A 22870-nucleotide genomic window follows, 5' to 3' on the forward strand; every position below is an offset into this window, starting at 1 on the left:
AGCAATAGCCAAAAAAACACTGTATGGGTCAAAATTATCGATTTTTCTTTTATGCCAAAAATCATTAGGATATTAAGTAAAGATAATGTTCCATGAAGATATTTTGTAAATTTCCTACTGTAAATATATCAAAACTTAACTTTTGATTAGTAATATGCATGGCTAAAAACTTCATTTGGACATCAAAGGGGCTTTGTATAAAAGCGTCTGCTAAATTACTAAATGTAAATGTAAATCTTTAAAGGCGATTTTCTCAGTATTTAGATTTTTTTGCACCTTCAGATTCCAGATTTTCACATAGTTGTATCTAAATCTATAAAGCTTATTTATTCAGCTTTCAGATGATGTATACATCTCAATAAAAAAAAAAAAGTAACCTTATGACTGGTTTTGTGGGGTCACAAATGATGTATATTTTGGAACTTTAATATGGTCACTACGCGCTATCGTATGAAAAACAGCTGTGTGAAGATTTGCAACTAGCATACAGGTTTGAAACTATCAACAATGATAGAAACTTGCCTTTTGGATGAACTAGCACATTAAATCTTGGTATATACTGCAAAAACGATTTCTGCAGTATTTTCATCTTTTTTTTCCCAGTACAAATATCTAAACATTAATTAAGATACATTTACTTGAAAAGAGAAAACTGGGCGGAGCTCGTAATGCTGTCAACAAGCAAGCTTGATAAATTTTCATGTTTTCAGTAGGATGCTGCTTGTTTTTTTTCATCTCTCCTATTTTACAGCAATCACACATTATTAGCATGTCTACACTGCAAAAATGGCTATTTCTTAGCATTTTGTTTTTAATTGTCCATTACAGTTACAGTTGTGCTCATAAGTTTACATACCCTTGCAGAATGTGCAAAATGTTAATAATTGAAACAAAATAAGAGGGATCATGAAAACTGAATGTTACTTTTTATTTAGTACTGTCCTGAATAAGCTATTTCACATAACAGGTTTTTTTACAAAATTATAACAATGAAATGACCCCATAAAAATGACCCTATTCAAAAGTTTACATATCCTTGAATCTTAATACTATGTGTAATTTCCTGGATGATCCATGACTGATTTTATATTTTGTGATAGTTGTTCATGAGTCCCGCGTTGGTCCTGAGCAGTTCAACTGCCTGCTGTTCTTCAGAAAAATTCTCCAGCTCCTGCACATTCTTTGGTTTTCCAGCATCTTCTGAATATTTGAACCCTTTCCAAAAGTGACTGCATGATTTTGAGATGCATATTTTCACACCGAGGACAACTGAGGGACTCATACACAACTATTACAGAAGGTGAAAACATTTACTGATGCTCAAGAAGGCCACACAATGCATTAAGAGCCGGGGGATGTAAACTTTTGAACAGGATGATGATGATGTGTAAATTCTTCTCATTTTGTTCAACGATCATATTTTTTCATAGTACTGGACTTCAGAAGCTACATAAATACTTACATGTCTCCCAGAAGACAAAATAAGTACAATTTACCCTGATCATCCAATTTAAAAAGTTTACACTCCCCGTCTCTAAATGCATTGTGTGGTCTTCTTGAGCATTATTACATGTTTTCACCTTTTGTAATAGTTATGCATGAGCCCCTCAATTGTCCTCAGTGTTAAAAGATGTATCTCAAAATCATACAGTCGCTTTTGGAAAGGGTTCATATATGCAGAAGATGCTGGAAAACCAAAGAATGTGCAGGAGCTGGAGGATTTTTCTGAAGAACAGCAGGCAGTTGAACTGCTCAGGACCAACGAGGGACTCATGGGACTCAACTATCACAAAATATAAAAAACAGTCATGGATCACCCAGGAAATTACACATAGTATTGAGATTTAAGGGTATGGAAACTTTTGATTGGGGTCATTTTTTATAAATTAATATTAAATATTAATATTAATTAATAAAATTAATTATTTTGTCTTGTGGAGTATATGTAAACATCTGTTATGTGAAATAGCTTATTCAGGGCAGTACTAAATAAAAAAATAGCATGCAATTTTCATGATCCCTCTTTTGTTTCAATTACTAACATTTTGCACATTCTGCAAGGGGTATGTAAACTTATGAGCACAACTGTATATAAAAATTCTTGAATCAACATATATTTACTCAAGAAGGAAAATGACTTAATTTTGTTGTTGTTTTCTGTAAAATGTGTCAAAATCAAGTAGGTTTATGCAGTGTTAATTTCGTTGACAAATTATTTTCGTCAACGACATTTTCTCACAGATGAAAACGAGACGATAACTAAATAAAAAACTGTTTTTAATGACAAAAACTAAAACTAACATATACTCTCATTTTTGTCAAAATCGTATACTCTCATTTTCGTAAAAACGAGACGAAAATGTTAGGGAAGGACGATTTGGGAAGATATCCAGGCAGACTCAGTCAAGACTGATGTCTTATGTGGAAGTTACAGTAAGTACATTTGCATTGTATTTGTACCGTCGTGATCTAACCGCGGGAAAACACAGCGCTTCTGACTGCTTCAGTGCGGGTTGTAATCAATGAATAGTGCACATTTATGCAAATCGATTGCTTATGAACTGAAATGTTATGAAAATGTTGATGAATTATGACAATGTTTATTAGACGATATTTATATGGTAATATGTTTTAAATGGTTGTAAGAATGCATATTTTATTTCCCTCATCTGAACTTGAATGAGCAGCCTGCAACTGTACAGTCCACAGTGCATACATTCCAAAATAAGCGTCACACTGTATTTCAAGCTTTTTTTCCTGGTCATTGTTGATATTTTGAGTACATAAACTGTATTTAATTTAATTTTCCATTTAATTAACAACTATTGTAGCTTCTGTCTGAGATTCCCCATCACAGGATGGACGGCCTAAGAACATTATTCAAAATATTATTTAATAAATACATTTTACTAGCATCAGGGTTTTATAGTGAAAACTAAAACCATAAAATATTCTTCTTTAATTGAAATAAAATAAATGGTAACCGAAATTATAAAACAAATCTATAGAAAAGGAAATACATATCTAAAATACATATATTAAAAAAACGTATTTTATTTCATTTAGTTTATAAGCTTTAGTATTTGATGTACTAAAATAACCAAAACAGAAATAAAAAAATAATGCATTACAATTTAACTTAACCCTTTAAATTTTAGTCTACTAAATATACTTTAGATTTAGTCGACTAAAAATGTATGTTATTTAGTCGACTTAAACTAAACAAACAATTCAGATGACTAAAATATGACTAAAACTAAACGGCATTTTCATCAAAAGACTATGACTAAAACTAAATCAAAGTTTGCTGTCAAAATTAACACTGGGTTTATGTTTAAAACAAGAAGAATATCTGAAAATAAGACTTAATTCAAAGGGAAAACAAGATTGTTTTTTATCCCATTTGCAGATTAATTTTTTTCTTATTTTAAGCATAAACTTAAGAAAAAAATACTCAATGTGTCACAATTTTTCTTCTTAAGTACTTTTTCTTTTAAATCAAATTCCAGTACAAATATCTAAATATTCTTATATCAAAATACATTTACTTCAGAAGCAAAACAATTTCTAATAAGTACAAAGCTAATAAGTCTTGTTTTCTGACAAAATACAAAAAATAAAAATGTTTATGCTTAAAACTAAAAAAGAAAATCTGTCATTTTTTGCAAATATGCAAATAGCTTATAAAGTGTGATGGCTGTAAAACAGGAAAGAGAAAATAAGCAGCATCCTATTATAAACATGAACATTTATCAAGTGCTTGTTGACAACATCACAAGCTCCATCCAGTTTCCACCATGTGCCCGGCTGAGGCCATTAAAACCTGTGCCTGTGACCTTCCTAAAAGACCCTTTGGGTCATTTGAGGCAGAAAATGTTTTGAAGAGGCTTTTCTGTATGTTTCAGGTGGGGGGAATGTTATGAAGTGGAAACATCCGATGTGGGTGGAAAATGCACATAAATGGCACAGCGATGCTTTGGGAAAATGTAGTCAGAAAATGCTGCACTTAAGTACTGCAATGAGAGCAGACTGCTGTATTAATGTCATTATTTGTTTTTGTCCCAAGACTGCAATGGTAATGCACCAACAATATGCCATTCATTTGAGAAAATGTGTAAATACTGTAATAATGTCACTTGAAATTACGCCTTGCACGCCTCGCAGAGAATATCTAGCTAGAGAGATATTTTTCCAATTACTACACTGACAAAAACACAATTCTAAGTCATAAGTTAATTTGAAATTAATTGAGTTTTTTGTGCACAGATCACGGTCTGATATATCAATACCAAATTCTAATTTACAGTCTAAGATGGAACCAGTTATGGGTCAGTGACGTGACACTCATTTTATATGTTCAGATGTAATAATTTATTCAAAGAAACATAAAAAATGCAAATCACACTGACAATGACTTGAAAACATTTCCTCTATGATTAACCTTTTCAAAAATTCAGTTTGATGTTTTTTTTTTGCGGGACAAAGTCAAAATGTCTAGGTAGTTTATCCATCTTGAGAAATAAAAAAGCAATAAAGAAATACATATAAAAAAAAGTCTCATTAAAAGGCTGAGATTCTTGGGGGGGGGGGGGGGTTTAAAGAAGGGTTTTTTTTTTAAGTTGTGAAATAAGTACTTGAAATAAAACAAACAAGGCAACATTTCTAATTTTCATAGTTTAAACTGATGTACTACAATAACTAAAGCTAAAAATACAAATGAATAAAAACAGAGATATACTTAAGAACGAGAACTAATAAAAATGACAAACACAACAAAAGCAACAAATTAAAATGAAAACTATAAAAATAAAAGATAAAAACAAAAAATATAACAAAAATCAAATCTAATTCAAAATATGAATAAAAAACGATAAAAGCATGATAATGATAGTTACACCACATTTTAGAGTCGATAAAAACGTTCTTCAATTTTTTTGGAGGGGTAACAAAAAATTCTGTTAACAAAAATCTTCCTGTTTTCAGAATGACATATAGTCCTTCAAGTAGACGATCCTACCTGATAAATGCCAAGGAAATTACATAATCAGGGTGAACCGTGATGAACCAATCGCAGTCCTTGCTGTGCGGGTACGGATGGGGGAAATTCGGTGACAGAATGAATCCAGATGAGCCTGTAATGTTTCCACCACAAGGAGCTGGAAGAGATTATTTTCTGTTAATAAAGTACTGAGATAATAAAGTATATGAAATTGTCCCTCCCCGTAGTGTGCGAGCGCTGCTACTTTATCTCAAAATGTCTAGATATCACATGCGTAAATGACCATGTTGGCTAATATATCATTCAATAACTAGCTATGATTCAAATTCAAACCACTTTATTAATATTCATGAGCCAAGCTGATAAGTTCCCACCCCCCCCAACCGTTCAAATTATTCCTAAGCTCCTGCTCTGCCTTTAAACCGGATTGACCTTTAAAATGTCTAAATGTGACTCAAATTTAAAGGCAGTTGAAAGAAAATAGGTTTCACAGACTCCCGCTATCCAGAAAATAAATGCAGTTTCCTAGAAGCATTTATCATGGGAAGTCTTCACCCCAGTTTCCTACAACCTAGAGGTTTAAGTGCTGACTGGGCATGTGATCAGAAATTTCCATCAAAGAGATTTATTATTCCAGGCCTTTTATAAAGGGTGATTCAAGTCATTTCGGCTAGTTATCTTAGACATTTCGTCAGAGCTGACAAGTGTGAAATGAGAGGCTGCCCGTATTTCACAGGCCTCAGGCGGCATCGCTGCAAATTGAATAAATCTCACCGATACATGTAGGAGGGCTGGGCTGCCAGAAGAATCTGTTGTCCACCTGAATGCAGGTGATCCTGGGCTCGCCTTGCAGGTCGTAGCCCGGATCACACGCAAAGGTCACCGTGTCGCCAGGCTCTTTGCCCTCTCCGCTGCGGCTGCCGTTCATGGGCGTCCCCGGGTCCCTGCAGGCGGTCGCCACTGAACCTGCAAAATGGTAACGGTGACCGGCTGTGCTCACTTTTCGCTTACCAGGATATCTCCGCAGGAGGTAGCATTTCCCGCTCGGAAATGAGGTTGCGTGGCCTCGGTAGCAAACAATGGCTCAGTGGGGGCTCGGCTGAGTAGAACACCGTCTAACACGGGTGTGGAATAAGTCTGAGCTACTGTACTGCAAAATCACTTGCTAATGGATGCAGGTGTTTTAAAGCCTCTTTATGTATTTACTTTAAAAAGGTTTTTACTTTCTTCAGGCTGAGGAAGCATTATTCTGGCCAAGCACCTTTTTAGGCAATTACATTCAAAGTGTCTTATGCAAAAAGTAAAATAATAAAAATAAAAAAAAATTTAAAAGAAACAATCAATGCATCTTTGCTGTACTGTTTTTCACTAAATAAACACAAGGAACATACATTACCATTCAAAAGTCTGGGAGCAGTGTTATTTTTTGATAGAAATTAATACTTTTATTAAGCAAGGTTGCATTAATTTAATCAACAGTGGCAGTACATTTATGTATGATGTAACAAAAGATTTCAAATACTTCTTGATTTCTATGATTCTTGACTTCTATGATCTCTATTTCAAATTTTTCTTGAAAAGCATATCAGCATATTAGAATGATTTCTGAAGGATCATGTGACACTGCAGACTGGAGTAATGATGCTGAAAATTCAACTTTGATCACAAGAATAAATTAAATTTTAAAATATATTAAAATAGAAAACAGTTTAGATTGTAATAATATTTCACAATATTACAGTTTTACTATTTTTGATCAAATAAATGCAGCCTTGGTGAGCAGAAGAGACTTCCTTCCACCCCAATTTTTTTTGAAAAAGTACAGTTATTTATTACTATTTATATGCACAAATTTAACCTCAGAGAAATAAACAGCCACATTTATGTTCATACAGTATGTTATTTTTATTTAAACTAATTCTACACAAAGTTTTGAATCGATTAATTGAAATTAAGTGTTTAGAGTGATTCATGAAAGATGAATCAAACTCTAATTTCCAGCACAGGCAACTATAATCATGACACACACCATTACTGTAATATAAAATGAATAGTTTGAAAATGATGGAACATTTATTCATGCCATCCACTTCTACTAAAAATGTTTCACCATTCATCTCAAAGGCTTCATTAGCTAATTTTCTTTTACTTGATACTACAACTGTGTACTGCGGAACTCCTCTGGTTTGAAAGAAAAGTACTTACTTGAGAAGTCAATGGCGAATCCAGATTTGCTAATGTAGAAGTCCGTCTCAAACTGGATGGTGACCACGTTGAGAGTGCTGTGGATGCCGTCGGGTAACAGCGAACCACTCACTTCCTTCAGAGCCATCTCGTTTTCCGGACGCCCGTCCCAAACCTTCAGGATATCATGCGATGCCTCCGTGTCAAAAGCCAAGAACTGCAGACTAAAACAGACACTTAAATTAAAACCTGATTTACACTGAATTACACAGACTAAAATTCCCATGTACCAATAATTAGGTAACACTTCACAACATCTGCCATGATGTTTTGAAGATTGTTGGTGACCAAACAGTTGTTGGTCCACATTGACTTCCATAGTAGTTTTTATTTATTTATTTTTATTTTCCATACTATGGAAGTCAATGGGGACCAGCAACTGTTTGGTTACCAACATTCATCAAAATATTTTCTTTTATGTTCAACAGAAGAAAGAAATTCAGAATTTTCATTTTTGGGTGAACTATACCTTTAACACGAACTAAGCGAGAAAAGTACTTCTAAAGCACATCGACCATGCCGCTCCCTCACCGTCCCGACGTGGCCGTGCAACAATGGGCCGTAATTATGCATGCACGAGACACCACTTTTAACTACGTTGCTTGTGCATGTCATTAATTAAACGTTAAAACTCTGTCCACGTTATTTATGAGCTCGGCCTTGCATGAAAAGCTGTGGACCGCAGCATATATCACAAAAATAAAGGACGTATTATCATTATGGCGGTCTGAGACACAATATCTGCACTACATCGCTCATTAAAGCACTTGTTTCAGTAGCACATTATGGATCAGCCTGAGCAAACGCTCTTCTCATGAGCAAACAGCTTTCCTCGTGACAAAGAAACTACTGTCATTACAATGGTAATGTAATGAACGCAGAGAAACACTCGAGAAAAAGACAGCCGCCCCTAGAGATTATGATGTCTGATATATTTTCAATGGCCTCTTTAGAGCTGGAGTGTCTCTCTTTTTTTTTATACTTTTATATATTCAAGTTCAATATGCAAAGACAACTAAGTAAACCATTCATAGGCTGATTCCCCTGAATAGTGTAAACACAAAATCAAAACATTACTCTTTTTACTTGAGCACCATAAGTGTAGAGCAACACTTGATGAGTCACACCAGATGAGTCCTCTGCACAATCTGACTTTGCTGCAGCCTGAAATTGAACTGCTGGTTTTGTCTGGTCAGAGGAGAACTGGCCCCCCGACTGAGCCTGGTTTCTCCCAAGGTTTTTTCTCCATTCTGTCACCGATGGAGTTTTGGTTCCTTGCCGCTGTCGCCTCTGGCTTGCTTAGTTGGGGACACTTAATTTCCAGCGATATCGTCGACTTGATTGCACAGATACTATTTAAACTGAACTGAGCTGGATGATGACATCACTGAATTCAATGATGAACTGCCTTTAACTGAAAATTGAGTGTTTACTATTGTCATTTTGCATTATTGACACTATTTTCCTATTTAATGCTGTAAAGTTGCTTTGACACAATCTGTATTGTTAAAAGCGCTATATAAATAAAGGTGACTTGACTTGACTTTGAATCAACCAATCACATGATTTTAGAGCGGGACTTTGTGTTTGTTCAACCTATGGAAATGCAGGTGGAGGGTTTGGGAAACCTGTTAGAGAACAGTCAATATTTTTGCAATTCCTTTTTGAAATTAATTTGTCTTACTGCATGATCATTTAAATGAAATGTGAAATGGTGAAACTAGTTAATAGCACCTAGAAAAGCAGATATTTTGAATAGTTCTGGTAATCAAACAGCTGATGGTCCTCATTGACTTCCATAGTATTTCTTTCCCTACTATGGAAGTCAATGGGGCAAACAACTGTTTGGTTCTTCAAAATTCTACAAAATACCTTCTTTTGTGTTCAACATAAGAAACTCGGGTTTGGAACGATATGAGGGTGAATAAATGACAAAAATGTAATTTTGGGGTGAACTAGAAATCTTATTTACCTCTAAATTCTACATATTAGCACTCTGAAAGTGCAATCTGGCAAAAAAAAAAGTGTACATATTAGTACCTTTTGAAAGGGTTCAACCCAATGACACTGTTGTACATTTGTATATGATATTATATGTTAAAATTGCATCTTGAAAAAAAAAGAAATCAGCGATCCACCTAAAACAATAACCAGGTTGTGACACTACAGACCAGCATTACCAATGAAGCCTGAATAATGCAAGTAAAATAATGCAGCCTGAAAGTGCACAAACTAATTTTTCTTAAAACGATCCAATTCGCAAAAGCTCACAACCAAGACTCTATGATATTATGATCATTATATGTGAACCTGGACCCCAAAACCAGTCATAAGGGTCAATTTTTCGAAATTGAGATTTATACATAATCTGAAAGCTGAATAAATAAGCTTTCCATTGATGTATGTTAAGATAGGACAATATTTGGCCGAGATGCAACTATTTGAATATCTGGAATTTGAGGGTGCAAAAAAAAATCTAAATATTGAGAAAATCGCCTTTAAAGATGTCCAAATGAAGTCCTTAGCAATGCATATTACTAATCAAAAATTAAGTTTTAATATATTTACAGTAGGAAATTTACAAAATATCTTCATGGAACATGATCTTAATATCCTAATGATTTTTGACATAAAAGAAAAATCAATAATTTTGACCCATACAGTGTATTTTTGGCTATTGCTACAAATATACCCCAGAGACTTAAGACTGGTCTTGTGGTCCAGGGTCACATATGTGGTTCAAACATGCATGGCAAGTGACCTCTAACCCAGAGTATGAGCAAAAGTAACACAGAACACCCTAGCACACCTTATCAACCACCTAGCCACATCTTAGCAATCACTTAGAAACTTAGAACCCCTTTGCAACCACTCCTAAACCCCTTGCATTATACAGCGTCAAATTGTGCTTGCTGGAAATGCTACTTTATTTTTACACATTCAGCACTAAGGTCTCTAAAAAACCCAGATAGAATGATTAAAAAAATCAATCTTAACAGAAATAACAGCAGAAAGTGATCTGTATGGTGAACAACAACCTGCTTAGTAATTGAGGAAAACTACAAGAACCTAAAAAAATGAGTATTTTATACTGCATTTTATAATTGCATGTGATCTGTTTTGTGAAGAGGGAAAATAGCTTTATAAAGTGAGGCATTTATCAGCTAGCTTTTGCATGAAATATTTAGCACAGCCTCAATGTGCACCATTTTGATGTCTAAATTCCCAAGGCGCTGTCATAAGAGCAAGCAGACCCCCGAAGCAAGCTTCCAGCATCTGCTCACCGGATTCCATCTACAGAGAGCACGGCTACTTCATCTTGACTTCTCTATTCTTCATCAATTTCATCATACATGCTGGACTCGTAAATATTGATGGCTGTATGAGACCAATCAACTTACGTGAAGTTCTTTTATAGTTTGCATGGGATTGAAGCATTTTGAGACTGAGGCTTTTTTCTTTGATCTACCTGTGCTGACTACATGGCAGCTGCCTTCTAAGGTAGCATCTTTAGTGAAACAAAACTTTAAGTGACTGATTTGGAAACAAAGAAAGAGAAACTAAAGACAATTCCCTTTTGAGAGAAAAAAAAAAAAAAACATGGCACATATTCCAGGCCGTTTTATGCTGGTAAGAGCCGGTTTGGCTAGTCTGAGTTTAAATCTCAGAATTCTGACTTGTGTTTCAAAATTAATATATAAAAATCACAATTCTGATGACTTCTCTCATTGTGAGATATAAACTTGAAATTGCTAGTTATAAAGTCCAATTCTGAGGAAAAAAGTAAGCTCACAATTCTGACATTTTTTTATAATTGCACGTTTATATCTCACAATTCTGACTTTATAACTTGCAGCTGTGTTATAAACTGAGAATTGCAAGAAATAAACTTGCATTTCTGAGAAAAAAGCAAACACAGTTTATATTTCAAGTTTATGTAGTATATATTTATATTCTATTTACTTTATTGTGAGTTTATATCTCACAAATCTAACAGTACAACTCACATTTGTGGATTAATACCACAAAATTCTGAGAAAAAAAGTCGTTTTTATTCAGTGGAGGAAACAAGCTTCCATAGTTCACACTGACTAATAACTGACTAATAATTTCAAGATCTTATATGGTATCATATGGCCAATACTAATCTGCACAACCTGATTATTGTTATTTAGCTGGGCAGCTAACAAGTAATATGGATTTTTATCAACATATAATTAAAATAGTTATGCATAAGAAAATATATGTTTTTATGTGCTATAACTGGTTTGAACTTTTTGCAGTTCAAATGTTCATGCAGCACGAGGCATGACAAATACATTTTTAAAAGTATAAATAATCCATATGGTCTCTCAATTAATTTGGGGTCATAAAAACAGCATGCTGGATAATTAAGAATTTATACAAGAATAAAATCATGTCAGAGCAGCCTATACAGCCATGTTTTGGAAAGAAAGTACCCAAAACATACTTATACTGATAACCAGCAAACAATATGCTTTAACTTTGCAGGGAAAACTAATGGAAGAGCATGCAGAAGTTGTAAATAGTAATTTAATGCGATTAAGTTAGAGCTTCTCAGTTGTCTACAATTGTGCAGCTGGTGGCCGAATCGCCATCCTGGACAACATCCCATTCTGAAGCAGCAAACAGCATCCAAAACACAACATATGCTGGTCTTTTCAACATGGTAATTATAAATATTCACTCTCAAAATGAGTATGTACTCAAAAAAACATTTTCCCCAGTGAGTACTTCATGTTTGCACTGTATAAATCTCAAGGCTACGTGAGCAAGAGATTATCTAGTCATTAACAGTACAAGCTCTTATAAGCACATTAAACTCAGGATTTGAGCAATGAACCAATCTCTGATTAACAATGCAAATGAATCCTTGAACAGCAAAATACAAACACAACCAGTAAACATCTAAGATGGCATTGCTAAGCTAAATGTTTTGTAGTTCTCGATTGACCAAATAAGCAAGCGACACTAAGATGAATTGGTGCATGCTAACAGTCGACAAGAAATCAATGTTGCAACCAACATGCTTAATACACTTTCCTGTTGCACAATTCATTTACTCCAAATTAAAAATAACTTGATAAAGCTCTGATATTACTTCGCATTTACAACCTACATCTTGAATCTTGTAGAAACAAAAAATGTATTTAAAAAATGTTTTATTAATTTCTTATGTTTCTCATTTGTTTGTGTATTTGTGTGTGTGTGTGTGTGTGTGTGTATATATATATATATATATATATATATATATATATTCGCAGTGAATCGCATTTTTGAGGGCCTAAACATGCTCGAAAACTCATAGAACTTTGCGCACACACACCAGAAGTGGCAAAAATTTACATCCGATACGGGTTTCAGAAGTGGGTATGGCAAAATAGCTTGATAGCGCCACCTAACAAAGTGTAACAAAGTGCCTCTCAAGCTATGTTGAACATACATGTACGAAATTCAGTAGACACATGTAACACACCAATACCTACAAAAAAGTCTCCCTGTACGAAGTCCGAAACCCAACATTTTCTCTGCAAGTTGTATGCTGTTTTTGCCATTTTCAGGCGTTGTATTTAAACAAACTCCTCCTACAGATTTTAACAGATCAACATCAAATTTTGTCAGTATAATCTAAAGCCCTTTGTGATGTTAAATTGCACAGATCTTGAGTTTTTGTTGAAGGGCATGTCCGTGGCGGCGTGACAAACTTCGATGTTTTGCAATGAAACAGGAAGAGTTATTTCAGGCATACAATGTCCGATCTGCCCCAGACTTCACATGTTTGATGAGAGTCTTGTCCTGAACACATGCCCATGCCCATATTCAGTTATAGTCATAATGCCACCTGCTGGCAACAGGAAGTAGCATGTTCTATGCTCTAACAAACTCCTCCAAGAGATTTAATGACATCAATATTATATTTGGTCAGTCTACTCTAAAGGCCTTTGCGATGTTAAATTGCGAAGGTTTTGAGTTGTCGTTAAAAGGTGTGTCCTTGGTGGCCTGACAAAGTTTGATGTTTCGCCATGGGAATAGAAGTTGTTGTAATGCCGGGTTCAGATTACACAATATTTTTGTCGATCATGATAGTCACTTTGTCAGATTACATGATTTTGACTCCAAAAATCTTGTCGTGGCGTGGACAAGAAACATGTCAGACTACACGTTGCTTCCCGACCATTCATTGCGTGCCGTCTTTAACGACGCGCGTGATGTCTTCGAGAAGGCGGAACTAGCGACTGACTTCCCGAAAACAAGAGTGTAAACATTGCTGAAGCGCTTCCACTATAGTTCGCCAGCATTTTGTTTTCTTTGTTCTGTTGTGGTAGTCCCTCGATGACACATCATACATGCAGGAGTACTGTTGCCATAGCTCCACGAACCTTTCCTCCATCTCATAATTCCGCCTAGCAGCACTATCATCTCTCTTTCGTTTTGCCATGTTTGAAACCCGTGTATGAAAGAGCTTCTGTGCTGCTATTGGTCAATGTCACCAATGTGACAGAACTCGTCATAGACGACGGAAAAAAATTAAACATGCTAATATTTCTGTCATGATGTCGTGAAGCATCGCAGACGTGGAATCGGTTGTCGTCCACTATGACACACTACACGTGCTGAAACGATGGAATCTTGCGTTCCGACGCCCATTGTCATTTACGAATCCCCACGACACCCTACGTCAAGCAAATCGTGGCAAAATCGGGCTAAAATCATGTAGTCTGAACCAGGCATAACTATATACCATACAATATCGGATCTGCCCCAAACTTCACACATTCAATAAGAGTCCTGGCCTGAACACATCTAAAGGCCAATATTCTGTTATAATCATAGCGCCACGTGCTGGCAACAGGAAATGTCATGTTTTACACCAATTCAAACATACCATGTTCAATCTGCACCAAACTTCATATGTTTGATAAATGTCCTGGCCTGAAGACATCTACATGCCAATATTCAGTTATAGTCATAGCACCCCCATCTGGCAGCACAAAGTTTGGCACATATAAATTACTGATGACATATTCCTCCTATATTTACCACTTTAAATGCATATTGCTCACCGTTCACTGGGACCCTTTCAACTCTGCTTGTAGCTTTAATTTAATTTCTAATTTCTATATTATACAACATGATTTGCATGTTAACAGTCAACAACAAAAAATTTAAAAAAGGAATTAATAATCTACATCTTGAATCATGAAAAATTAAAAACGTTTTAATTATTAAAAAAAATAAATTATTATATATATTTTTTATTCAATTTATTTATATATTTATAAATACAATTTAAATATTTAAAAATAACATTTATATACTTATAATTTATCACAATTTAATTCAAATGTATTTAATTTTTCAAGGTACATTAACATTGTAATTTGTAAAATAAAATTATCATGAAAAATGCTGTGAAAACTGTTAGTTGATGTTACCTAATGCAACTAATGGCAATGAACTGAACCTTACTGTAAAGCATAACCATGGTTTACTTAAAGTTGTCTCTGTACATTAAAATGGGATAATAGAAAGTACTCAAAATCAGAAAAATTACACACATAAGCTTCAGTCTTGTGTTTGCATAAAGCAGTCAAACAAGGTGAACAAAACAGGACAATTACACAAATCCTCAATGCATTGGGATCAAAGTTTAATTGGGTAAAACGTGTAAGATGGTGAAGGACTAAAAGCAGGCTGTAAACACATCAAGCACGGAGCTGCCGGTGCAGGACGCGTGACAGCCACATTCTCGCAGATCAATTATTCACAACAAAAACATGCAAGGTATTTGTGGACACACAACGAACACAGCTGCAACTGCAATTAAGTGGAATCCATGTAAATATAAATGCTCAGGATTAAGGATGCACATGCCCAGTGGCTGTGCTTGGAACAAAACACAATCTTACTACTTATTGAGTTCTGTACATATACTGCATGCTATTTTTAAATCGTATGTAATGAAAATGCATTGCTGTTTTAGTACATTTTAGTAATTTTTTTGTGTTGGTCTTTTTTTTCTTTTTTTACTCATATTTTACTGTTTTACTATATTTACTACTTTACTATTATTATGATTCTTTTATTACTTCAAGTAATAAAAACAAGAAATGTTGTTATTAATCTGTATTATCTGCATTTATGGGTTTTATTTTATTTAGATTTAGTTATTTTACTACTAACAGTAATAAAAAGTAATAAAAACAAGAAATGTTGGTTTGGCAACTAGATGAAACAACAGGTTACAGATTTTTATTTTATTTTATTTGTTTATATTAAACCATTATTTAAAGGGTAATATTAAACATTTCAATATTTCTTGGATCAAAATAATTTAATTATTATTATTATTTTTTTTTAATTCCTCACTTTGAAAATGTTCATCACACACCACAATTTATTCAAACGTTTTTGTATTTGGTTATCAATGAGATTAAAGTACACTGCAAAGTAAAAATCTAACACTGAACTTAAAAAAAATATATATATATTATTTAGGATAGCATTTACATAACTATTTAGTAGGATGCATAAAAAGCAAACATAAAACAAATTATCCTTAAATTACCCCAAAAAATTGTGTCTATTCCACCACAAAATGTTATCAGACATCAGGAAGGGAAAAGACAAACCTAAATATATTAGAGAGAGTGTGAAATGTGTGTTTTAAGAATATTTACTTTCTAAACGTTAACATGATCAAAGGTGGCCAGAGTTGAAGAAACACCCAACCGATGTGTTAGAGACCACCCAGCAATGTGTGGAATTACACCAAGCTGCTGGAGTTCAAAATACAGTACAAGACCAGAATTATGTGCATCCAAACATGCTTGCTGAGCATTTAATTTCAAAACCATGGGTATTAATATGAAGTCGGTCCATCCTACTGCTACTGTATAAAACGGTCCACTCTTCTGGAATGGTTTTCCACTAGATGTTGGAACAAGGATGTAGGAATTCACTCATTCAGACAAACCAGCAGTACTGTATGTGTAACGCTAAAAGAGCAATAATCAAAAGGGGAGCCCAGATACTTTTGACCATTTCATGTGTAAAAAGACATTTCAAAAGAATTGTTTTTCTGCTTCATAACAATCATATCAATCATTTCAACAAAGTTAACCTCTGAAATCAACTGAATTGCAGAGCTGCAAAATTGTCCCCGAGCCTCCAAATGAAGATTCCCACTCTCTCCTTTCTGATTTGTACAATTAAATTTTACAAGCAAACACAATTTCCTGTGTATTTCCTGTCATATGCAATTACAGTGAACAGGAGCACATATAACAATCATATCAATCATTTCAACAAAGTTAACCTCTGAAATCAACTGAATTGCAGAGCTGCAAAATTGTCCCCAAGCCTCCAAATGAAGATTCCCACTCTCTCCTTTCTGATTTGTACAATTAAATTTTACAAGCAAACACAATTTCCTGTGTATTTCCTGTCATATGCAATTACAGTGAACAGGAGCACAAATAATATCATTCCAACCATTTAATCCTAATCAGATTTTAACAAGAGAATGATACAGCTAATTAATTCATTAAAACTACTGTAGGTGTGGGTGAAAGAATCACAATCCAAGCCCACCAGGAGTTACCGTCCCAGAGAAGGCTTGGGAGAAAGTGCTGTTGTCACATGAGAACAAAATTGAACTCTTTAGCATCAATAATATATATATATATATATATATGTAGTGCATTTTGCTTTCAAAAACCTAGGGAGGCGAAATAGTGTAGTGATGGGTACTCTCCCATGGGTACTGACATTATGATATTTGGATCACGTGTCAATTAAGGTGTGTTAATGACAGTGACCGTTTGCTTATGTTAGTCCACCAAGATCCAATCAAATTGTAGCAAACCTTTGTCCACTATTGTGGTCAGAGTGGGGCCCCGCCATAAACTGGGCCCTGGAATGTGCTGTCCACTACATACATACATATATATATATATATGGCCAAAATATTCCTTTAAAAGATACATTGCACATTAATATTTAATGTTTGATGCTAGTTACTGGATATTATATAATATTATATATTCTAATCTTTTATATTCTTTTATATTACATGAAACAAATCAACTAAGTGAAATGGCATGCAACTAAATATGATGAACTATTCCTTTAACGAACACTTTGTTCTGAGTTCTCACTTTTTCTTTTTAGCACAGCTAAGGTCAACATCCAAATGCATGGGATGTAATTCAGCATGTTAACAGTGCCTGATAGACAAATGAGAGGCTGTTAGTGCCACGCAGTAAATGAGCAAGTCCATCTGAACGCCTCCAGCACTGGGCATTAGCAAGTCACACCTCCACTGTCAAAGAGCTGAAGCGGTGCTCAGTACCGCCATTAAAGGGGTCATATGATGTTGCTAAAAAAGAACATTATTTTGTGTATTTGGTGTAATGAAATGTGTTTATGCGGTTTAAGGTTCAAAAAACACATTATTTTACACATACTGTACATTATTGTTTCTCCTCTATACCCCGCCTTTCTGAAACGCATCGATTTTTACAAAGCTCATCGGTCTGAAAAGCGATGTATGCTCTGATTGGCCAGCGATCCAGTGCGTTGTGATTGGTCGAATACCTCAAGCGTGTGACGGAAATATTATGCCCCTACCATACTGTGATGCCGTGTCCCGGCGCGACGAGACAAAACCAATAAAACCCATTACAAACGAGGCATTTGTAGCATCCAATGGGGACATAATTACTGATTATAATGACTTATACTGTCTTTTTACGCGTTGCGTTGCATCGCATCGTGCCGCGTAAACATAAAACCATGTCTGCATTTGTGATTGGAGAAACAACAAACATCAAGCACTACTGTACACTGATCAAAACTCACGTTTTATTCATCAGTGGCAAATTCTTTAAATATGAAAACCTACTTACAGGCTGTGAGTCAGAACAGCATTGTAGTCTACTCTACCAGGATCAGGAAACAGTCCTCCATAAAATGCGTTGCACACACATGAATATTTGGGTTGAACTGTTCTGGAACAGTGTTGTAAATACAACTTAACCGCTGATTTCTAGTTGTATCCACAAATGTGACAACAAATGTTTGTCTAGAGTTTCTTTCCGCATACATTTAGGCGGTGTTATGCAAATCTTCCCACACAGTGACGTAGACGTGGGGGTGTGTTTAAACGAGGCGTTTTAGGAGGGCATAGACGAGTCTTAACATTTAAATAGAATATCTCTTTGGGTTTGAGACTTTAGTCTTTGCAACTTCAGGGATCTTATCTATTCACGAACAGCTTGTAACACCCCAAAGAGAAAGGAAAACTTGAAATCACATAATATGACCCTTTTAACCTCATTCATAATCATTTTTTCCTCATGCTGGGATGATACCATTACGCTACAATCAGCTATAATCCTGCTGCAGAGCCTTGCATGCTTTATGATTAAGATATCAAATAATACAGCACTGTGAACTGTGGTAGACACATTAGAAAACTTCTCATGAGAAAAGAAAAACCTATAATTTCAAACAAAGGAAATTAAGAGTCTCTGTGCTTTCTCAATGGCACTAATAATCCATGCATAAAATGCGCTAATTCAAAGGGTTTCATTACAAAAGCAATAAACCGTGTGTGTGGTGCAGCGAGTGCTGGGAACAATTATACAGTTCAAGCTGACAGTGAAATGAAGATATTAATCCAGAAATGAAAATTAATTGAGCTAATATATTCCGCTGTGAGGTGAGAGGTGGTTTATGACACAAAGATTGAGAGGGAGCGGGAAATCTCATTCACATCTGTAGGCATTCCTACATAGAAATGTACACACAACACCCAAAATTAACTAATTATTACATCTGCCAATAAAAATGTATTTAACATTATTATTCCAAATAAATATTTTGTGCATGTAATGTGACAATCAATGACATCTAGATTCGCTCCTGTCATTTACATCCACAATGGTCAGATTATCATTCTTACAATCTGATAAAACATCCTAAATTTCAGTTCCTATTAAAAATAGTTTCTTACAGTTTTGTAAATCACTTGTATTAACAAACAGTAACATTTTATTTATTTACCAAAGCCAATTTTTAATGATGTTAGACATTTTTGTACAATATCAATTCACTGACAGCATCCTAAATGTGTACAATACTGTTCAACATTTTAGAGTTGGTAAGATTTATTTTGAAAGAAAGAAATTAATACTTTTATTCAGCAAGGACTGATTAAATTGACAGTAAAAACATTTATAATGTTTAAAAAAATAATAATTTCAAATAAATACTGTTCTTTCTAACTTTACATTCATCAAAGGATCTTGAAATCAATGCATCACAGTTTCCATAAAAAATATGAAGCAGCACAATTGATTTCAACATTAATAATAATCAGAAATGGTTCTTGAGCAGCAAATCGGCATGTTAGAATGATTTCTGAAGGATCATGTGACACTGAAGACTGAAGTAATGATGCTGAAAATTCAGCTTTGCCTCACAGGAATAAATTACATTTTACAATATATTCAAATAGAAAACAATTATTCTAAACAAAAACAATATTTCACAATATCACTATTTTACTGTATTTTTATCAAAATAAATGAAGCCTTAGTGAGTATGAGAGACTTCTTTGAAAAAAATAAAAAATAAAATTCTTATGAAACCCAGAGTTTTGAATAAACCTTTAAGAAGACTGTGAAAACATTGGAACTTTTGCAAGGGTGCAGGAGTTCAGCACTCAGACAAATTCCCACAGCGGACTCTCATTTATCAGTAAATTATGACGACGCATTGTGCGAGAAAAGCCTTTTTAATTGCAACTTTATGAAATCCAGATGGGACTAATAAAAGTACAGTCATTTGCAGTCTTGGTAGGACTGAATTTAATTATCATCTTTCGAGTAGTTCAGACTTTATAATCACTTTGCGACAACTACAATCATGCCCCACTCGATTATTTCTTCTGTTAGCTTGTGGGCGACACTCGACTAGTTTCAGGAGCTTCTGAGCGCTTAACAAGAATATGAACACCCCAAATGAACTCAACTCAATTGATGTCTGCAGCAAGTGCCTAATGAACGCAGGTTGATTTTATTTTCACTTTTCGGTAATAAAAGCTACACCACGGAGGTAGCTTGCGAAGGGCTACTTAAGTCATGTAATCTAAGTGACAGATTAAAGACTGGAATCTCTAATGTGTGTGAGTTTCTACAAGCAGTGTGGAAGAAAGTAAGAGTATGAGAAGACTTACTGTTGTAAACCAGCTTAAAACCCTCGGCGGTATCCTCTTGATCAGAATAAAACTCCAGCCACAGGTGATTTGACGTGCTGGTCAATGACTGACCCAACAAAGAAGAACCAGAGAAACCTCCCAGAACTTCTGCAGTGTTGTCTGGACCATCATACAACTGGGAAAACAGATCAGAAAAGTATAGAGTTTCTCAGCTAATGAAATACGCTCTAAGAACGTTTTAGTAATGTTATGAAAATGTTATTTTTGAATGTTCTGAGAAAGTTCTCAGAAATCCATTTTTTTTACAGTTTTAAAAACATTTTTTCTTGGTTATGTGAATGTAAGGCAATGTTACATTTTCATGTAAAACGTTTGTAATACCCTTACAATGAAAGTTTACAAGAGACTACCATCTTAAACAAGTAGCAAGAAAACAAGTAACATCAAAAAACGTTAGACGCCTAAATAAAATGCAAGAAAAAACGCTGAGTTTGTGTTAATGTGTTGCTAAGCAAACAATACACTGTTTTAAGCATCAATATGCATTGCAAATAGAAGAATATTGTGTAAAACAGTACATTTTCAATTAAATTAAGTGTTTTTGGTACTTTTTAGAATCAATTGAATGTGTGTTGCACACTTGTACAAACTGGCAAAGGGTGTATACGTAATATTTACTTTTAGAACATCGCCTTGAGCCAGATTAAAGGTGATAGCTGAGATGTTGATTCCTTTTCCTGCTTGTACTTGAATGTTGTAGATGCACTCGTGGTTGTTCTCGTAATTGCGGGGGTAGTTTGGGGACAACAGGACACCGGCGTTCTTGGAAACGGTTGAGCCGCACTCAGCTACGGACAATGGGGAACCGTAGTGACATAGTAGAAAAGCAATGCGGAAAAAGTGTCAATTTGGGGAAATAAAGGAAAAGCAAAAATGTAGGTATCCAGAAAGACAACATATCATTACAACATAACAAAAACATTGAACAACATTTGGTCACTCATTAGTTGCATTCGAGTCAGTACTGTATCAATGCAATGCGTTCAACTTGACATTCCATTTTCAACATATGAAGAAAAATCATCTGCAGTTTCTCTTTTATGATTCATCATTTGATTACACTGCCAAAGGATAAGAAATTGTACTCAAATTGGATTAAAAAGTCAATAAAGAACTAGATGCCAATCAATGAATTAAACATGAAACATGTTTTGCATTTTATAATACCATTACCATTTAAAATGTTAATCAATACATACTGTATACTACTGAAGCACTATTTTAGTAATAAGTAGTATATAGTATACAACAAATACACTCTAAAAAATTATTTCTCAAAGTTGTAAATAAAACAAAGATTGGAGTACATTTTACAAGAAAACACTATTTCAGTCAAAGAAAAGTCTCAAAATTGTTTATTAAAAAATGCCAAATAACCATATTTACTTCCAAAACTAGATGCAAATCACTAAATTAAACATGAAACTTATTTGCATGCTATAACAATTAGGAGAACACAATTTATAATGCATGCTTTTCAAAGTACTATTTAATAAGTACTACTACAAGTACATTGAAAAAAATATTTTTTGAAGATTATTGGAGTACTTTTCACTAGATCATACAGTTGCAGTCTTTCTACTTCAGAATTTCACATCTAATTTAATGCATCTTTTGCAATTTTCTTGTAATTATTTGTGAAATTGACAAGCAATTTTGAGTGAAAATTGTTTTAAGTACATTTCTTTTTTAGGTCTATAATATGTGGGATACAGTATACTGTGCAGCATGCTTTGAGTAGTACACTACTACTCCATTTAGAACATACAGTACAGCTCAATAGCCTATCGTCGTTGAGCTCGAATGCAACCATGGAGACTAGTCAAACTCTGGACGTCCAAGCAAAATGAGAGCAGCTGACCACGTACCCACACACCTTGGCAGAGGTGCACTCCATATGCGCCGCCCACCGCCCAGGCAAGTGATTTCTCGAGCACCCTGCAGACGGTAACCAAGGTCACAGGAGAATGTCAGGGTGTCGCCGATGCCAAATCGGCCACCGCTGTGCCTGCCAAACTGGGGCACACCAGGGTCCTCACATGGCTCCAAATCATATTCTGAACGAAACAAACAGGCAAAAAGTTTAGCCGGAAACTTTCCTACATGACCTCATTTGCTGGTGCATTATGCTATACAGGTTGAACCTTATTGTATGCTAAAACTTATTGTAATACAGCTTGGAGGATGTGACAGACAATTCATGTAAACTGTAAAAACTAAAGGAATAACTAAAGGAATTAATTCTGAAACCTAGTGAGCTGCTGACGTAGGCAGCATTTTTAAAGGAACACGCCACTATTTTTGAAAATAGGCTCATTTTC

The 22870-nt window shown here is 34.7% G+C and overlaps 1 protein-coding gene across 1 annotated transcript in view; it reads right to left on the reverse strand.

Moving 5' to 3' along the window:
• The window catches only part of LOC107592529 (CUB and sushi domain-containing protein 3-like), a 309662-nt gene that overhangs the window by 133838 nt on the left and 152954 nt on the right, over positions 1–22870 (reverse strand). The window contains exons 21-26 of the mRNA XM_016282061.1: positions 22418–22606; positions 21168–21337; positions 20518–20664; positions 7205–7400; positions 5774–5965; positions 5018–5156 (exon numbers count right to left, since the gene is read on the reverse strand). Coding sequence (XP_016137547.1) covers positions 5018–5156; positions 5774–5965; positions 7205–7400; positions 20518–20664; positions 21168–21337; positions 22418–22606 — 1033 coding nt within the window. The remainder of the gene's footprint in view (positions 1–5017; positions 5157–5773; positions 5966–7204; positions 7401–20517; positions 20665–21167; positions 21338–22417; positions 22607–22870) is intronic.

The sequence above is a fragment of the Sinocyclocheilus grahami genome, unplaced genomic scaffold (genome assembly GCF_001515645.1).
Source record: "Sinocyclocheilus grahami isolate Dianchi unplaced genomic scaffold, SAMN03320097.WGS_v1.1 scaffold153.1, whole genome shotgun sequence".
Lineage (NCBI taxonomy): Eukaryota > Metazoa > Chordata > Actinopteri > Cypriniformes > Cyprinidae > Sinocyclocheilus > Sinocyclocheilus grahami.